General features: G+C 43.4%; 1 protein-coding gene across 1 annotated transcript; it reads right to left on the bottom strand.

Annotated features, from left to right (window-relative positions):
- Window positions 1-5,407: 5,407 nt before the first annotated feature.
- On the bottom strand, window positions 5,408-13,070 carry LOC120992849 (zonadhesin-like). The gene is made up of 4 exons (XM_040421695.1): window positions 12,985-13,070; window positions 12,829-12,904; window positions 9,462-9,497; window positions 5,408-6,132 (listed from the first exon to the last, which is right to left on the bottom strand). The coding sequence occupies exons 2-4, from the start codon at window positions 12,866-12,868 to the stop codon at window positions 5,765-5,767; spliced, it is 444 nt and encodes a 147-aa protein (XP_040277629.1). The 5' UTR covers window positions 12,869-12,904; window positions 12,985-13,070; the 3' UTR covers window positions 5,408-5,764.
- Between the last annotated feature and the right edge of the window lie 7,363 nt (window positions 13,071-20,433).

The raw sequence follows: 20,433 nt of genomic DNA on the forward strand, positions 1-20,433 counted from the left end.
AAACGTGTTTTTTTGGTAACAGAATATGAAAGCTGTATATATTAAACTTGAATTTAACACTTGCAGATCAGGAAAATACTGTTTTTTGGCAAAAAAGTGTGTTTTTCAAACCCCAGAAAATAATGGGTGTATTTCTACCTTTAATTGCACACTGACTAATCAAGATGTAGTTTGCCAAAAAAATGGTGATTTGCAATGTCCCAAAAGCTCAGATGCAATGCTGGCGGACTGAGCTTGCATAAAATGGCCGCCGCCGCCCACCTAACAAATGGGCTTAGGTCAGGGTAAAAAGATTGTGCCCTGCACCCACACAACTATTTCTATGTAGATCGCTGAGTTTAATTCTCTCCTATTCTCTCCCTGAAATTACAAGTCCAGCAGCATCCTCTCCCTACACTTGTAACAGCAGAGTGACGTGCAGCGCTATGTGACTCAAGCTTATATAGAGGCTGGGTCACATGCTGCACTGGCCAATCACAGCCATGCCATTAGTAGGCATGGCTGTGATGGCTTCTAAGGTCAGACAGTTAACCGCTTGTTGATTGGCTGCTCTGCAGCCTTTCAAAAAGCGCCAAGAAAGCGCCGAACACCGAACCCGAACCCAAACTTTTACTGAAATGTTTGGGTTCGGGTCCGGGGTCCAAAAATCCTAAAGTTCGGTATGAACCCGAACTTTAAAGTTCGGATTCGCTCAACCCTACTCAGCTGATTTTGTAGGCTGAAGCTTTATGGAAGGCAGTATTCTTGAATTGGACAATCTCCCTTGAGTAGAAGTCTCACAGGAGAATGGGATAAAGGTCCTTGAAGTAGGAGCTCTAGAATGTGATATCTCACTCTAGACTTGAGCTCTCCCTCCTGGCAGAAAGTAGAACCAGCCTACTCCCATCAAAAGTGGAGAAACAGGGTGGTGAACACTGTTCCTGTCAATCATTGCCAACCATATCCCTCCCGCTGGTGTACCAATACAACATCACATTACAATTTATTACTTCACATAAACAATTGCAGATATCCTTAGGTCTGGGGTATTACAGACACAGTAAAATGCGTTGAATTACACTGGTACATTAATGTAGTACAATGCGTTGATTTAAACTCTACTGTACAGTATATTAACTCCATCAGGACCCAGACATTTTCACCTTAAGAACAAATATTACAAATCTGACAGGAGTCACTTTATGTTTTAATAACTTTGGAATCCTTTATTTGCCCAAGCCATTCTAAAAATGTTGTGTCAGAAGGGAAGGAACGTCATATGATTTGGAGAACAGATTTTGTTGTATTGGTTTTTGCCAGGTCACATTTGAAGAGACCCTGAGGTACCCATAAAATGGAATCCCATCAAAAAGTGACTTAATTTTGTAAACGACACCCCCTTCCCCCAAATAATTTTCCTAGAGTTGTAGTGAATTCTATTACCCAACAGGCTTTTCATAGAATTTAGAAACACTTGACTATGAAAATGAAAATTGCCATTTTTTACAACAAAATCCTGTTTTATCCCCAATTTTTTCATTTTAAGATGGAGAAAAAACACAATGTGCTACCCATTTTCTCCTGAATATAGTAACACCCCATATGGGCTTGCAAATGGTTGCATTGGCACATCACAGGACAAGGAACGCTATATGGTTTTTGTGGGGGCAGATTTTGCTGAAATGGTTTTCAGGTGCCATGTTACAATCGAAGAGACCCTGAAGTACTCCTTCAGTGGAAATCCCCCAAAAATAACTGAATTTTGCAAACTACACTGCCCAAGGATTTTTTTTAAGTGATGAACTGAGCATTTTGAAAAAAAGAATATGTTGTGCCCATTATGTGTCAGTGTTAAAAGGCAGCCCTCTTATTATTATTATGCTGTGCTTCCTAGTTTAAGAAACACCATGTGTCCCTATTCTTCCCCCCGAATGTACAAGAGGGCTCAGGAGCACATTTTGAGGCCCAGTTTGGTGATTTACACCACTTGGGCTGATGACTATAAAGTCTCTTGGGTGAATAATAAATTTAACTCCTGAGAAGTTGCTCCATTTTATAAACTACACCCCACAATGTATTTAATAAGGGGTGGAGTGAGCATTTCGATGCCACAGGTATTTTGCAGAAATGAATGCATAGCATACTGTGTGAAAATTGCAAGTTTTTTTGTGCATTTCAGTGCTCGATATGCTGAGTCCAGCTGGTGCCACCTGAGACATACCATTAGACATACCATATCCCTTATATTATTGGGTGGGTTATACTGGGTATGGAAAAGCCGTAACTGTGACTATAAACTGCTGTTTGGGTTTGCTACAAGGTTCAGAAGGGAAAGACCACCTTTTGGCTTTTGCAGAGCAGATTTTGATGGATATTACTTTTGAACATCCTATGTGGTCTAGTGCAGCCATATTTATTTTAATTTTACTCTCAGTAGAGCTGTGTGATGAGGTGACCAAACATGGCCGTTCTGGCATAGTTTTTACTTATTTAATTATTTTTATGGCATTCACCTGGCAAATAGGTCATATGATATTTTGTAGAACAGTTTATTATGGACGTAGCGATACCATATAAGTAAATTAGTTTTATTTTCAGTTTTACACAATAAAAAAATATATAAATATATATATATATTTATATAAAAATGATGTTGCCATTTCCTGAGACCCAATGTTTTTATTTTTGTAGTGATGGTCTTTTGGGGGGGGGGGGGGGGGTGGAAGGACTCACTTTTTGCATGATGAGGTGCAGTTTTCATTGGTACCATTTTTAGGGTACATACAACTTTTTGATAGATCGATTATGTGCTTATTGTGAGGTGAGGTAACAAAAAAATAGCTGTTCTAGCACCTTTTTTATTAACTTTATTTAAAGTGTTCACCTGATGGGATGGGATGGATCAGGTCACATTTTTATAGAGCAGGTAATTATGGACGCAGTGATATCTAATATGTCTATTTTTATTTTTCAGTTTTACACAATAAAAGCATTTTTGAAACAAAAGCAATCTTTTTTTGTTCACAGAGCCCTTTTGTATTTGTAGGACAAGTTGGCCCCATTTTGTTTTGCATGTGTTGTTTGGCTGTGGGAGGGGGGCACTTGCTCACTGGGAACTCTGTGTTCCCTGTAAATAACTGCTCAGATGCCATGGTCACAGTTTATCTAAAGTTTTAAAAGTCTGTGATCAGAGTTGTCTCCGATCACTAAGGACGGGTTCAGATCTGTGTTCTGGATTCCGTTATGGCTTTCCATTATAACATGGTTATAACGGAAAGTAACGGAATCCATGAGGCGGACGCAGGGCCGTCTTTAATATTGATTGGACCCTGGGCAAAAATTTACTTGGGCCCCCTGGATCCCGCTTTCCCACACCTTAGCAGGCAATCACGCCCTCCACCATAGCACACACACAAAAAATCCACACACCTGGTAGAGTACAGTGAATGACTGTAAATACTTCCAGTTCTGAAGACTCCAGCGGCTCAGGATCAGTGCTCTGGGCAGCTGGACTCAGGCTGGAAGTGGGGACCGATCTGCAGGAAGGAGACCGGGGCTCGGCTTACCCTAGTGTTACAGTGCACCCCAGCACCCCACAGTATGCAGTATAGCACCCTATAGTATACAGCACCCCACAGTATGCAGTATAGCACCCTATAGTATACAGCACTACACAGTATGCAGTATAGCACCCCACACTATACAGTACCCAACAGTATATAGTAGAGCAGTATAGCAGCCCACAGTATACAGCACCCCACAGTATAAAACACCTCACAGTATACAGTAGAGCAGCGCACCGTATACAGCACCCCAAACTATACACGATACAGCACCCCACACTATACAGTACAGCAGTATAGCACTCCACACTATACAGCACCCACAGTATACAGGCCCCCCCACAGTATACAGTATACAGGCCCCCCCCACAGTATACAGTATACAGGCCCCCCCACAGTATACAGGCTCTTACACAGTATACAGGCTCCCACACAGTATACAGGCTCCCACACAATATACAGCCCCCCACACAGTATACAGGCTCCCACACAGTATACAGCCTCCCACAGTATAGCGGCCCCCCACAGTATACAGGGCCCCACAGTATACAGGCACCCCACAGTATACAGGCCCCCCACAGTATACAGGCCCCCCACAGTATACAGCCCCCCACAGTATACATGCCCCCCACAGTATACAGGCCCCCCACAGTATACAGGCCCCCCACAGTATACAGGCCCCCACAGTATACAGCCCCCATGCCCCCCACAGTATACAGCCCCCCACAGTATACATGCCCCCCACAGTATACAGGCCCCCCACAGTATACAGGCCCCCCAAAGTATACAGAGACCCCACAGTATACAGGCCCCCACACAGTATACAGGCCCCCACACAGTATACAGGCCCCCACAAAGTATACAGCCCCCCCACACCCCCCACAGTATACAGCCCCCCCACAGTATACAGGCCCCCACACTATACAGCACCCCACTATACAGTAGTTTACAGTATATTAGTATAACAGCCCCTGTCACCTTTTTCTGATGTAATCTTCACCCAAAAAAAAGCCAAACTTCTCCTGCAGCACTCCTGATAGGACCTGTGATGACCTCATAGCCATGTGACCAGTAATATTGCTAGGTTACTGGTCACATAGTGATGATGTCATCTAAGGTCCTAGATCACACTCACAGCTCTCACAGACACAGTTCGCTGGCTGGACTCAGTGCCGGCAGGAATTGCATAGTATAGCAGCACCCCCTGTGTAGCTGACAGCCTGACACCCGGGGCAGTGGCTAGCAGGGCTCAAGAGGCAGCTGCCTTGGGCCCCCCAGGAGCAACTGGGCCTGGGGCAGCTGCCCCTTTTGCCCCTTGGTAAAGACGGCCCTGGGCGGACGTCAAAAACCAGGACGGATCCGTTCTGCTGCCCATAGACTTGTATTAGGACGGAAGTCAAAACGGAAGCCTTTATAAGGCCTTCCATTTTGCTTTCTGTCCTAATAGAAGTCTATGGGCAGCAGAACGGATCGTCCTAGTTTCCGTTATGCAGGACTTTGTTTTCCGTCTTGCATAACGAGAACCAGACGGATCCGTTATGTTTCCCATAGACTTCTATGGTGACGGATCAAAACTAAAGGCTTCAGACGTCCGTCTCTTGGATTCTGTTATAACGGAAAGCCATAATGGAATCCAGAACGCAGATGTGAACCCGCCCTAACTCTGCCACTCTCTGCTGTGTAAAGGAACAGATACCTAGTAGATTTGGCACCCGCTCAGCTCCTGAGCTTGCTCTAGCTTAAAAAGTCTATCTTAAAGACTGGGCATCCGTAATCCATGTATGGAAAGTGTCGGAAGGGGGTTAAACAATAATTCTACATCTAGAAATTCTTTCAGTGTTGACTATAAATAACATCCGGCTTCATTCATTAAAGGTCAACTTTATTATAACATTGTATCAGGACAGATAAGCCATAGCCGCATTTAATTGATATTGTGACCTGATAAATCCATTAATATGGAGCTTACAGAAGCCAAGCAGCAATAAACTGAACGATGAACATTTAGAAATCTAGCAGAGCTCAACATGCTAACTGCTGATGATATTGTGATGTGGTTTTCTATAGATTTACAGGTAAATTTGCTCCATTGTTACATTGGATAAAATAAACAGCATAACACGTTCAGCTCTGCTTTATCTGCTTTTCCCATTTACACATATAATCCCATTGCTTCTCAGAGCATAATACTGGCTGCAGAATGGTCAGACTGAGCTCTGTGGTTAATAACATTCTGTTGGCTTTACACACGTTTCTCCAGAAAGAACATATCCAACATCACAGACACATTTTGGAGAACACATTGTGATACAGTTTTCAGGGCCATTTGGTTCTTCACATGTCGGTGGGCAGGCGGATCCGCAGAACTCATAGTGCTGGTTGGGACCACAGGGGACTTTGCAGTCTTCTGGTTTGACGCACTGTACAGATTCCCCAGAAGTATCGGTCTGAGGCATGAGTCCTTCGTCACATTTACAGGTTAGTATTGCAATCATAATGCAAGGTCCTTTAGGAGGATTAACTATGTTGGAGCAGTTTGTGCCACACACCCCAGTGGTTCCATATGTGCTGTTTGGAGGACAATTCAAAGCTGCACAAGAGGGAAATAAACCTGCAGTTAGCTGGTTGCTTCATATTATGAGGTCATTGGAAAAAACAACAGATGAAAAGAAAAATGAAGGATAATACTAATAACAATTAAAATGCTTAGATTAACCAATTATAACTAATTATAAAAACAATGATAATAATAATAATAATAATAATAATAGCAAATAAAAACTAATAGCATCTATCTATCTATCTATCTATCTATCTATCTATCTATCTATCTATCTATCTATCTATCTATCTATCTATCTATCATCTATCTATCATTTATTTCATATCTATCTCCAGGGGTGTACATAGAAATCACTGGGCCCCATAGCAAGAATTTGAATTGGGCCTCCTAACCCCGCCCACTGTCCTGGCTCCTCCCCTGCCACACCCCCATTTGCCAATAAAGAAATGTATACATGACCTACTGAAACCGTTAGGGATAAATCTTTTTATTTTTGTTTTTATTAACTCTCCTACACGGCTGATATGACAGTGCTGTGTGGGAGTAAGGATCTCACTGGGGCTGCAGTGAGCCATGGACAGCGCACATCACTGCTCCTGCCCGTCTGCTTTGGTAAAGCCGGGCATAGATGGGCCGGAGTGGGCACAGGACAGTGGATACATATATGTATGCGAGCACAGCTGAACGAGTGCCTGTGTCCACTGTGCTAAACCCTGACATAGCCCATCCCTCACATCTTAACCCCTTTGCTACCAGCGCCATTTTTTTATCACTTCTCTAACCCCCAAAATTGTGACAAAAAGGCACACACATTCCAAAATGGTATCAACCAAAACTACAATGAGCCCCGACACAGATCAGTAGATATAACTATAAAAAAGTTAAGGGGGTCAGAATATGGTGATGAAAAAAAAGTTTTTTCAAAGTTTTAATTTATTTTTACACTATTTACACATATAAAACCTATACATATGTGGTATTAGTATAATCGTACTGACTCAGAGAATGAAGGGCACAGGTCAGTTTTGCCGCAAAGAGAACACCGTAGGAACAAAACCCATAAAACGGTGGAGAATTTTTTTTTTTTAAATTTTATTCCACCCCATTTGGATTTTTTTTGCCCGCTTCATTTCTGAATGTTTTCATCTGTGTGACAGGAGGGAGGCAGTGGAGGCTGTGCGGGCATCAGGAGCAATGTGGGTGCTGGGGAATGAAGTAAGTATGGTGCCCTGGCATTTTGGGGGGCATTATAGGGGTTAGATAGCACAGTGTGCACATAGCCACCAATCATATCCCCCCCCCCCCCATGCAACGTGACTGTTGTGCTGGGGAGGGGGGCCCTGTAGGCTTATAGAGGACTCAGGGGGACTGTGTGCTCCCCATGGGGGAAGGGGGAAGATTAGGAGGAAACCACACTGTCCTCCTGAGTCCTCTATGATCCTACAGGGCCCCCTGTATCGGCATACCATAGCTGCCATAGCACTTGCTGGGGGGCCCAGGAGTTGGGGGAGGAGTGGGAATAAGGTGCAAGAATTTAACCTTTTTGTGGGAAATAACACTACATAAGATTTTTGCTATACTGTAGGTTTTCTATGTGGCTTTTATACATACGTTTAATTATTGCTAGGTATGCTGCTGTTTTAATTTTCTTGAACTAGGTGGTGCGGGCCTCATCTTTCTGATCCCCACCCCCTTCTCCCCTACAGAGCCCCCTCTTTCTTTGCCTCTGCCCTTCCCCGCAGAATCCTAACAAGTAATATCTCTGTAATCTTTTACACTAGACTGTGGACTGATCGGCGATATTAGTTCATTTAGCACATGGAAGGGTTTGTCTGAGAATAGTGGATAAAAGCAGTCTGTCTGTCTATATCATCTGTCTATCTAACTTATCTGGCAGGACATGTCTGATCCTTTTTGACAATTTAAGGGTAGAACTGTCAATACTCACAAGGGACCAGCCAAGGTTGGGTACATAAATAGGTGGTCCAGATATAGTTGCTTAGAGGGCAGGAGTCAGGATGGGACCTAATATTCTGACGCCTCTTGGTGCTCAGAATCAGTTTTATGTAGGCAGCCCTATTACTTAGGTGTTGTGTGACATCACAGGGAAGTCTTCAAAATCAAATTTAGTACTGCCTACTGTCCACTAGAGGGAGTGTGGCAAAAATAACCTCACCACTGGGTTTTGAAGGGGCCTGTTTGCCAGCCTCTTGCCTCAGGATTTTGGCCCATATACTAACTTTGAAGGAGAAGACAGACCGGCCGCACAGTCTAAATCTGTGGAACTGTTTTGGGCAGGAAAGCCATGCTTGCGGTCGGCCAAATGTAACTTCCATGGAATTCGGGAACCCCTGCTCGGATCTGGGTGATTTTTGGATATGTTGTTTACCCAGATCAGAGCTTTACATTGATGTATACATTATGGGGATATGTGGGGTTTTGAGGTGTCTTCTGTGTTTTGGGGAAAAATTTGTGTTTTCTGCCTGTGAGTAAGTTAGCCCATTATGTTTGATAATTGTATCACAGGCAGAGCCCATTGTGTTTTGGTAATTGTATTTTGTTGATTGCGTCAAAGACAATGCTTATTTTGTTATTGAGTGCGTCACAGGCAATGCCATTGTGTTTGTTAATTGCGTCACAGGCAATGCCATTGTGTTTGTTAATTGCATCACAGGCAATGCCATTGTGTTTGTGGAATGTATAGTTTTTGTGTTTAAACTGTAAAACTGTAAATGATTGGCTGCTATGTTATGTGCTCAGTTCCCAACCAGGTCCACAGGGGGGGTTCCCTTGTTGGAAAATGTGTATATTAGTCATTGCGTGTGTATTCAATAAGGAGTTCCTGTTTTACCCTTCATCATGTTGAGGCTGGTGTTTGGGTAACTGATCGACACTGGGGATTGCTATACGCTGAAGATTTGCTATACTCCCCTGGCTATAACTACAAGCTCTTATAAGAGCTGTTCCTGTTCCTGGTTCCTGTGGTGGTTACGGTGTCGAGTGGAGTGCTTGGAGTCCTCGGGAAGCACTAGGAGCATCCATCAACGGAGGTACCCAGTCCGGGTGCCAGATCCATTACAGGGAGCTCTGGTTTGAGTTAACATGTTCTGGCCTACATTGGGAGCTCTGGCATATACTATTACTCACTGGCCACTAGAGAGAGCTCTAGAGTTAAACAATTCTGAAAGATGCCATATGACAAGAGAAGACAGTCTGCCCAGAAGCTATGACTAATGGGCACAATAAATAGGTGTTTGGCACCATTTTATTTCAATCGGTAATCACATTATTGTTATTATTTCACTCCTTTTTCCTTTTGAAGTCACATTATTAAAAATATATTTTGTTCTACTTACGTGGTATGTCATCACCTTGGACCTTCCACTGCAAGACTATGGGAAGGAAATAATCCAAATAATTAGTCACACTCACAATGTAACAATTTGTCTTTTGTAAAACAAAGTGTACAATGTTTCTATTCAGATTGTTCTATTTGCTACATGAGGTGGAACCATATTGACAACTCATCCCCACTACCAGTGTAAGGGTTCTGGGCTCTGGTTCTGGGTGACTGAGACACCGTAAAGGGAACCATTCACCATGGGAATGCAGTACAGTCTGCAGACAGCAGGTTATAGAACAGGAGGAGCTGAGCAGATCATGTCTAATTTTGTGTGGAAAGAATCAGTAACTTGTTAAATTACTGCATGAGATTCCACCTATTTCTGTGGTCAGGAGTCCAGTCGTCAAATTGAGTGACTGACAGCCTTTCTTCTGAAAGTCATAGAAAACTAGCTGTTAATCACTGGGTAGGACCGGCCACTGAACTCCTAAGCAGAGAAAGAGCTGAGATTTCAAATAATACATATGTACACATATATCAATCTGCTCAGCTCCTCCTGTTCTGTAACATGTTGAGGGCATATTGTACTGGATGTTCAGTGTCACAGGTTCTGCACATAAACATACTTATAAGAAAGTAGTCAACCCCAAATCAAACATTTATGGCACAGCCGATCAATGGGGATGGAGCTTATTCACATGTTTACATGTCTCATAGATCCGAATATAGTGTGAATTTGTGGACATTTCTTTGGCAGTGGAGCCACAAAGACCTATAGAGGCACCCACATTATTGGGATCGGACAGTCATGGTATATCCATCTGATTACTCATGAATGTTTTGTAAGCAGAAATTAGTTAAAAGGCCGATTCACTTGAAAGGATCTCAGCTGCACCTAGGCCATGTGACTGATGATTGTGACATCACTGAGCCAGGAAGAGGCTGCAGTGATTAAAAGTGTGCCACATCTTCTTCAAACATCTGATCTGTGGGGATGTCAGGCTTCGGACCCCCATCGATAAGATATTGATGACCTATCCTAAAGGTAGGTCATAGGTATTAAACGCCCAGAAAACCCATTTAAGGTCCAAAATATATATTAAACGCAATGCAACATCTAAAAACTTAAATCAGATTTTTTGGATTTATGAATGTAGCCATGTATTTAAAATGTCCTGAAATATTTTTTTGCACTGGTCAGTAGAAGTCTATACAATAGCTGAGGATTCAGCTTTGTTGTATAGACTAGGACTGAGTGAACAAAGTAATCTCATTTTCATTAGAGGGTAGTTTCAGCACAGTCATTTTATTATTATTGGAGGGCAAGGTCAGAAGAGTCATCGCATTATCACTGGAAGATGAGTGAATTTTTCAAAAAATCGATTCGCTGGTTTGCTAATGCAAAAAAAAAAAAAACAGGAGTGGATCCAAAACAGAGATAACATGTGAATGGAATATTTGCATATCTTCTGTGTTTTGTACCCACTCCTGCTTTTGACTACCAAATCATAAGACAATTCTGATGGGACCATACAGGCCTTACAGCTGCTACACAGACAATATACTTTGAGCATCTCATTTTTCCTTCCTTCTGACAGATCTGAAGAAGGGGCAAATAAATCATGATGTCAGCCAGGCCAAAAGGCAAAATATTGGCCCATTCATGAAGTGGGGAAGGTGGAAACAGCATGAGAAGTCCACAGAGTGGCCCTATGACAGTGTTGAGGTGGAAGCAGCATGAGGAGGCCACAGAGTGGCACTATGACAGTGTGGAGGTGGCAGCAGCATCAGGATGCCACAGAGTGGCACAATGACAGAGTGTGGAGGTGGCGGCAGCAGCATCATCAGGGGGAAGCCATGTCAGCCAGGCCGAAAGGCAAAATATTGGCCCATTCATGAAGTAGGGAGGGTGGAAACAGCATGAGAAGTCCACAGAGTGGCCCTATGACAGTGGTGAAGTGGAAACAGCATGAGAAGTCCACAGAGTGGCCATATGACAGTGGTGAGGTGGCAGCAGCATGAGAAGACCACAGAGTGGCACAATGACAGAGTCTAGAGGTGGCTACAGCATGAGGAGACTGCATAGTGGCCCAATGACAGAGTCTGGAGTTGGTGGCAGCATGAGGAGGCCACAGAGTGGCCCAATGACAGAGTGTGGAGGTGGCAGCAACAGCATGAGGAGGCCACAGAGTGGCACAATGACAGTGCGTGGAGGTGCCAGCGGCATCAGGATGCCACAGAGTGGCAAGGAGACATAGAGTGGAGGTAGTAGCAGCATCAGGAGACCACAGAGTGGCAAGGTGACGTAGTGTGGAGGTGGGTGGCAATGCCAGTACCCGCTGAAGATGGTGGGTGAAAGAAGGAGCACTTGGCATCAGATGTGTGGCATCAGGCGAGTGGCAGCATCAGAATAGTAGCTGAGGCAGGTAGCCAGAAGAAACTGCTCTCTTTTCTCAAAGTGTTGGTGTGGCACAATGAATGATCTAGTCTGATGCATCAGGATTTGGTGGATGGAAATCCTAGCTGATCCATGCCCGATTCATCTTGACAAAGGTCAGTCTCTCCACATTTTGGGTGGACAGGCGAGTTGTCCTTGGGGTAACTATGGCCCCTGGCACACTAAATACTCGCTCTGATGCCACACTACTTTCCAGACAGGACAGCATTTCCAGTGCAAACTCAGCCAGTTGCGGCCACAAATCCAGTTTGGCTGCCCAGTAGTCTGGCAAATCTTCAATGACAGCTGGCAGGGTGCACTCCAAGTATGCCACCACCTGCTGGTTCGGGTTCTGTTCCAGGTCTAGATGCTGCCGCTGGTGAGTGGTTTCTTCACTAGGAGGGTAAAGAAAGCTGCTCATCATCGACTCTAGACTCAGGCTGCTGCTGATGGAGCCGGTACTGCTCCTGCCACCCCACCCCTCCCCAGCAGTCATGGCAGTGGAACATGAGCGCAGAGGGCCCCCCTGGTCAGACCTGTGAGAGGATGGACGATGGCACAGATAGGCAGCGGCCAACCGACTACATAGGATGTCTCTATAGTAGTTCAGTTTGTCCTCCCTCTCAGTGGGTGTAAAAAAGGCCCCCATTTTGAACCAGTAGCAAGGGTCCAACAAGGTATAGAGCCAGAAGTCATCCCTTTCCCGAATAGTGACAATTCGGCTGTTACTACCCAAGCAAGTGGGCATGCAGCTGGCCATTTGCGCAAGTGACTCCCTCCCTCCATCTCCACTGCATACTGCCAAATTTGTAAAAATAAAGAATAAATAAGTGCAACATTTACAAGCAGACCATACCCATTATATCTCTTCTACAGATATCTATCGAATGAAACCAAAATTACATACAGGAGAGTTTGCATTTAAACCACTTGAAATACATACGTGCAAGCAAGAAGACAGCAGATAATTTGAAGAAGCCCATGTCTCTTCTGATAAAAGCTGAAGATACCACAAGTCACTGGTAACAGAAGACAAAGACAAGACATTAAAATGATGCAGATCAATAGTAAAGTAAAGGACATAAGTCTTCTACGTTACCTGTTCGGGCTCTGGGAACAGTTCTTGTACTGACTGCTGGACAGGACCGAACACCTGAAGCCACATTTATAAGGACCAGATTGGGTGTGTGCAACTATATTTGCTTATGTAATTTCATAGTTCATATCCTAATATTGTGAAATGTTTCCATTATGAGTTTTACTATGTAGTAATCACTGTTCTTAATAAATGTCAGGGCGTGACATTTCACCGGGGAATGGTGGTTCCTCATAAGGTTACAAGGATGTCCAGTTTATAAAAAACCATTTCAAATATCCTTTGTTTTCTAAATCGGGGGTGTGTGGTGTTATTCTGAGGACCCTCATCTATTAGCCAGAGCAAGGAGTAGCTACAAAGAATGCCTGTTCGAGGATAATCAACAGCCCTTTGATTTCAATGACAGCAGTTTAATGCTTCATTTCCCCTATGGTGGTGCTGCAGGGAAATTAAATAACTGCTTCCCTAAGATTACTGCTGATTCGTAGCGATCACAGCTGCAAGGAGTCTTGTGATTAATTTCTAATTGGGAGACCCTTCTAAAAAAAAGGGCTTTCACAAAGTAGACAACCCCCTTAGGGCTTAAAGTGTGTTTATCATTGTGGTCCAGGACCTTACCGTCCTGGGTCCTGCCTTGAAATCCAAACCAGCAGAGTGTCATGTAAAGAATAAATGAAATCTTTATGATTAGTTTGTGGTGTTTGGTTCCAAGTCCATTCAGTCTTCAGATATCATGGAGAAGGTCAGGACTACCCTAAAGAGGTTAGCCCATCTACACCTTTCCCTGGTGTGTTTCAGCTACAATAAGATTACTATGGAGGTTTCATAGTGACAGAATTCCCATAATCTTCTGCAATATTTGGTATGTGGAATTCAAGATCTATCTCAGGTCCATATCTATACTACAGTTTTTGAGGATCTAATTCCAAATAAACTGTAACAGTCTCTGCTCCCGAGGTCAGGCAAGCAGGTAGAAAAGGTTGTATTCTGAAGAGTTTGCCTAATCTGATGCAGAAAAGCAAAAGAAAACTTGACTTCACAGCCAATCATGGAGATTAGTGTTTAGTGAAGCGAAGCATCCGAAGCGGAATTCGGTCTGAAGTTTAGGAAAACTTAAATTCTAAATGAACCCAAACTTCATCTCGCTTTGTGGTAAGGAATCATTTTTCCTAATATGGCGGCTGCACGTGTTAGAAAGTGAAAGTAAGTGTCAAGGAGGCAAGCCAGAGAATGTGAGATCACCCATAATGCCGTGCAGCCAGCCAATCCGCAGTTAGACATCCCCCTGTGATGTCACAGCCCTATAAAACCCTCATCCCAAGTAGTCGCCGCCATTCTCCTGTGAGCTGAGCATAGGGAGAGACGTGGCAAGATGTTAATGCGCTAGGGACAGTGTTGCTAAGTGCAAAGTGTTAACAGAGAGTCCAGGGAGAGTGCAGGGAAAATGCATCTCCATGTGCATCACTGTGAAGTGCACTGACATTTATAGCTAATCAGTTCTGTCAGAGAAACTGTTACTGTGCCTCTGTAAAATATCACAGCAGGTATCACTGTCAAGTGCAACAAAATTCATAGCTAATCCCTTCTGTTAGAGAAACAGTTTTTATACACTATGGATAACAGACAGTTGCCTGGGCCCTCCAAAGCATGGGCAGTGGCAAAATAATGCTGTAGCTGTCAAAAGTAGCAGCCAAAGGAGGGGGTCTGGTAGCAGCAGCTACAGCAACAGGCCAGAGCTGCCACTGCATTGACCAACAATCCAGCTGTACTGGAAAGGTTGACTTGCTCTTCACAATAATCTCAAGTTACAACAGATACACAGCCAGAAATTGGTGGGTTCCTCTGACACCATGCTTAGTTGGCAAGGTCCAATGTGACGATGTGCTTTGTGAGGACAGTCAACAGTTACAGGCCAGACCAGACTGCAAACCCCTTTAGGCAACTAACGATGATGACAGTCGGCTGGGAGCACATGTTGTGAGAGGTCACGGATGTGCACAAGAGACAGGTGAGGGTGACAAAAGTGCTGAGCAAACATATGTAGATGATGATATAGCCGATCGCACGTGGTAGCCGGTTGAAGAGGGGCATCCTCATCATCGGGGGGTGAGGGTGGCAGCTAAACATAGAAGAAGTACACAGTCTGCTACTTGGGAGACTACCTATGAGGAACACACTGCCAGTGCACAGTGGTAGAGGGAAAATGCAATACTAGGCAATGTGAGAATTTTTCACAAAGTCACTGAGGGATGTTAGCGTGGAGGTATGCAGGATGTGTGGGCAGAAGATGAGGCACGGCCAGGGTGCTCATGTTGGCATGATGGCCTTGCGTCAACACATGGAGCGTCACCATAAAGTGGCATGGGAAAACTGTTCCACTCATTTTATGTTACAGCCTGATGCAGCAGTTCTGTCAGTTATCACTAACACTCTTGATGCTGCAGGTGCGACGGAGGCTCCCTTGATGGTGGAGGAGCAGCACTCTACCAGTAAATCCTTCAGGCCCGGAAGTACCCCAGGCAGTGATGGTCTCCCAGCAGAGCTGTACGTAGTGCTGTGGAACCTCATTGACCTGGACCTGTTGGAGCTGTACAAGGAGATGGGGGTGGAATACCTCGTCAAGGTACTAGAAAACTGGCTGAAGGCCGTCATTGGATGGTCAGCCTCGACCATGAAAAGGTATTTGATCATGTTTCACACATCTTTATGGGCAAGGTCCTGTGAAAATGTTCTGCTCCTATGTTAACCTGATGTACATATTCAGCATGGTTCTGGTGAACGGCTGGAAGACTGACCCCTTACCTGTCCTCTCTAGGGTCAAACAACGCTGACCTCTTTCTCCTTTTCTTTTTGTGTTATAGAGATCTTCGCAGAGTTTATCCGGCAAAATCCAGAAGTCAGAGGGATTACTGCACCAGGGTCAGACTGATGAATCATCAAGTGCTCGCTGTACATGGACGATGTGACCGTCTTCTGCACAAACAGGTGTTCTGTGATGGTGCTCATCCAGACCAAAGGAATGTTGCCGGGCTTCGGAAGCAAAGGTCAACTGCAGGAAGTCTGAAGCCATGCTGTTCAAGGAGCTCCCTTTCCCTTCTCCATCCAGCAAGACTTTATCAAGATCCTGGAATTGTGGTTCGGGAAGGAAGTAGCAGCCCTGAAGCCCTGACAAGATCGCTTGGCAAAGGTCAATCAAAAGATCAGACTGTGGAGCCTAAGACAACTCACCATAGAAGGAAAGACTCTTGTACTGCAGAACAAGATCCTACTGGTTCTTCAGTACACGTGGCAAGCCTGGCCTCCTCACATCACGATGTGGCAGACTATTACAAGGATTGGGACTCCAAAATGGACAGAGTAAAACTGACGGCCTTATCCAAAGAGCCCCGCAGCGGTGGGAAAGGAGTCCCAGACATCCTCACTCTGCTGCGGGCAGCCTTTGTGTGCGACTGTGTGCACAGGACTCTGATATCTCAAAAGATAGCTCGGTGGGCCGGTCCATGTCCCATTTCTTTCTTCTGCCTCTCAGGAGGAGGCTGGATTTGAACATGTTGAACAGCTCCTACCCCTAAAACTGGGACACCCCTTGGTACTACAATGACCTTTTCAAGTTTGTAAGTAAACACCAGCTGGAGGGACTGAAGCCCGACTTGTGGAAATGAAAGACTATCCACAAGCTAAACCGAACAAAGGACTTAATGGAGTCTACTTCTGTTTCCTTTCAGGTTGTTTGGTTCTGTGTTTTACCTGCTTATTGGTCATTCTTCTGCCTTTGCATCTCAGTACTATTTGTCTCTCTTGGTTTTGACTTGGCTTGTTTCTGATATTGTAGTTGATACTGTTTTGGTTTTGATGTTAGACCTCTCTGTTTCTGACCTCGGCTAGTACAGCTTATCCTGTCTGCTCTAACTGACAGCAGCTACCTGATGAACTCATGATTCCATCCATTACACCAGCAGGAAGCGCTAAGGCCTAGTCTTGCAGCGGGTGCACAGTTTGCTGGAGCGGTTACTTGTGTCTTGTGTTTTGCTGCACACATATTATCAACAACAGAATGCAATTATAATACAGAAAATGTATATATAAACTGTGTATAACATTGCTATATTTTGCATTTTAGATACATTGGATAAATACTAATAAAATGGATTACTCATTACTCATGGGCATCTGTCTATGTATCAATAAGGATTTAAGAGGAAGGAGTCTGACACATTTATTATCATGAAATCATTTGTTCTATAGAATGAAGGTGTTGAAAGCAATTATGTTGTAGAAACCATAGTGTTATACAAGGAGCAGGAAGAGTCATCTAGTGCTGCTCTGCATGTGACCTAGATTGGAAATACATCAGGTAATAAAAGCTGATACAGGTACAACCTGTTCCTGCTTAGATACAACTTAAAATTTTACCTAATCACCATTGTCATTTAATAGTGTTTAACGAGAACCATCCAAAGGTTAGGAAAAATGGCCCAGGGGCTTCCTCATAGAGATTGTTTTATGCTAATACATAATCATAGGTTTCAGTAAATACATAGTACTCGCAATTAGGGTTGAGCGAACCCGAACTGTAAAGTTCGGTTTCGTACCGAACTTTAGGATTTTTGGACCCCGGACCCGAACCAGAACATTTTAGTAAAAGTTCAGCTTCGGGTTCGTTGTTCGGCGATTTCTTGGCACTTTTTGAAAGGCTGCAGAGCAGCCGATCAACAAGCGTTTAACATTGTGACCTTAGAAGCCATCACACCTACTAATGGCATGGCTGTGATTGGCCAGTGCATCATGTGACCCAGCCTCTATATAAGCTGGAGTCATGTAGCGCTGCACGTCACTCTGCTGTGCTTAGTGTAGGGAGAGGATGCTGCTGCTGTGGGGGAGAGAATAGGACAGAATCTGTGATCAGAACTGCAATTGAACTCAGTGATCTCCATACATTTAGTTGTGTGGGTGCAGTGCACAATCTTTTTACCCTGCCCTGAGCCCAGTGACAGAAAATAATAACTTTTATCCGTCTGTTAGTTAGGTTGGCGGCGGCGGACATTTTATGCAAGCTCAGTGCACCAGCACTGCATCTCTGCTTTTGTGACATTCAAATCCAAGCTTGAAATACTGCACTAATAATCTGGTTTTAAAAAAATACCCTTTTTGGCAATATACAAAATCTGGTGCCTTTGCAGGATTAGTCAGTGTGCAATTTAAGCTAGAAATACAGCCATCATTTTCTAGGTTTTAACAAACACCTTTTTTTGACAAAATACACAATTTTACAGCCCTTGCTGCATCAGCACGTGTGAAATTCAAGTTTTATATACCGCTGTCATATTCAGTTATTAAACAAACACCCATTTTGGGCAAAAAACTTTGATTGCGGCCTATTCTGCATCTGTACATGTGAGATACACCCTTTACATACTGTGATTCTATTCAGTTATTTGAAAAACAGCCATTTTGTGCAAGAAACTTAAATTGCGGCCTAGTCTGGATCAGTACGTGTGAGATACACACTTTAGATACTGTGGTTATATTCTTCTATTAATAAAACACCCTTTTTGGGCAAAATACACAATTTTACAGCCCTTGCTGCATCAGCACGTGTGGAATTCAAGGGTTATATAATGCTGTCATATTCAGTTATTAAACAAACACCCATTTTGGGCAAAAAAATTAATATTGCAGCCTTTGCTGCATATGTCATTTTGAGATACACACTTTACATACTGTGGTTCTATTCAGTTATTTGAAAAACAGCCATTTTGTGCAAAAATAATAATTTTGCAGCCTTTGCTGCATATGTCATTGTGAGAAACACACTTTAGATACTGTAGTTCTATTCCGTTATTTAAAAAAAAAAAATTTGGGTAAAAAAAACTTTAATTGCGGCCTAGTCTGGATCAGTACGTGTGAGATCCACACTTTAGATACTGCGGTTATATTCTGTTATTTAAAAAACAGCCATTTTGGGCCAAAAAATTATATTGCGCCCTAGTCTGGATCTGTACATGTGAGATACACCCTTTACATACTGTGGTTCTATTCAGTTATTCGAAAAACAGCCATTTTGTGAAAAAAACTTAAATTGCTGCATAGTCTGGATCAGTACACACTTTAGATACTGTGGTTATATTCTGTTATTTAAAAAACACCTATTTTGGGCAAAAAATAATAATTTTTCAGCCTTTTCTGCATATGTCATTGCGAAATACACCCATTAGATACTGTGGTTCTATTCAGTTATTTGAAAAACAACCATTTTGGGCAAAAAACTTTAATTGCGGCTTAGACTGGATCAGTCCGTGTGAGATACACACTTTAGATACTGTGGATATATTCTTCTAATAATAAAACACCCTTTTTGGGAAAAAAACTAAATTTTATAGCCATTGCTGCCTCAGCACGTGTGAAATTCAAGGGTTATATACTGCTGTCATATTCAGTTATTAAACAAACACCCATTTTGGGCAAAAAAACTTTAATTGCGGTCTAGTCTGCATCTGTACCTGTGAGATACACCCTTTACATATTGTGGTTCTATTCAGTTATTTGAAAAACAGCCATATTGTGCAAAAAACTTAAATTGCGGCCTAGTCTGGATCAGTACGTGTGAGATACACACTTTAGATACTGTAGTTATATTCTGTTTTTTGAAAAACACCCATTTTGGGCAAAAAAACTTAATTTTGCAACCCTTGCTGCATATGTCATTGTGAGATACACACTTTAGATACTGTGGTTCTATTCATTTATTTGAAAAACAACAATTTTGGGCACAAAACTTTAATTGCAGCCTAGTCTGTATCAGTACGTTGAGATACCCCCTCTAGATTCTGTGGTTCTATTCAGTTATTTGAAAAACAACCATTTTGGTCAAAAAACTTTAATTGCGGCCTTGTCTGGATCTGTACATGTGAGATACACACTTTACATACTGTGGTTATATTCTTCTATTAATAAAACACCTTTTTTGGGCAAAAAACACAATTTTACAGCCCTTGCTGCATCAGCAAGTGTGAAATTCAAGGATATATACTGCTGTCATATTCTGTTAGGGCTCTTTCACACTTGCGTTCTTGTCTTCCGGCATAGAGTTCCGTCGTCGGGGCTCTATGCCGGAAGAATCCTGATCAGGATTATCCTAATGCATTCTGAATGGAGAGAAATCCGTTCAGGATGCATCAGGATGTCTTCAGTTCCGGAACGGAACGTTTTTTGGCCGGAGAAAATACCGCAGCATGCTGCGCTTTTTGCTCCGGCCAAAAATCCGGAACACTTGCCGCAAGGCCGGATCCGGAATTAATGCCCATTGAAAGGCATTGATCCGGATCCGGCCTTAAGCTAAACGTCGTTTCGGCGCATTGCCGGAGCCGACATTTAGCTTTTTCAGAGTGGTTACCATGGCTGCCGGGACGCTAAAGTCCTGGCAGCCATGGTAAAGTGTAGCGGGGAGCGGGG

This window comes from Bufo bufo, chromosome 1, assembly GCF_905171765.1.
Source record: "Bufo bufo chromosome 1, aBufBuf1.1, whole genome shotgun sequence".
Lineage (NCBI taxonomy): Eukaryota > Metazoa > Chordata > Amphibia > Anura > Bufonidae > Bufo > Bufo bufo.

Excerpts from the sequence above, each read along its gene's own strand:
- LOC120992849 (XM_040421695.1), bottom strand. The coding sequence starts at position 12,868 with ATGGGCTTCTTCAAATTATCTGCTGTCTTCTTGCTTGCAC. Across the intron at positions 9,498-12,828 it reads TGCTGTCTTCTTGCTTGCAC|TCTTGCAGTGGAAGGTCCAA; the intron begins GTATGTATTTCA and ends TCCTTCCCATAG. Across the intron at positions 6,133-9,461 it reads CCAAGGTGATGACATACCAC|CTTTGAATTGTCCTCCAAAC; the intron begins GTAAGTAGAACA and ends CCTCTTGTGCAG.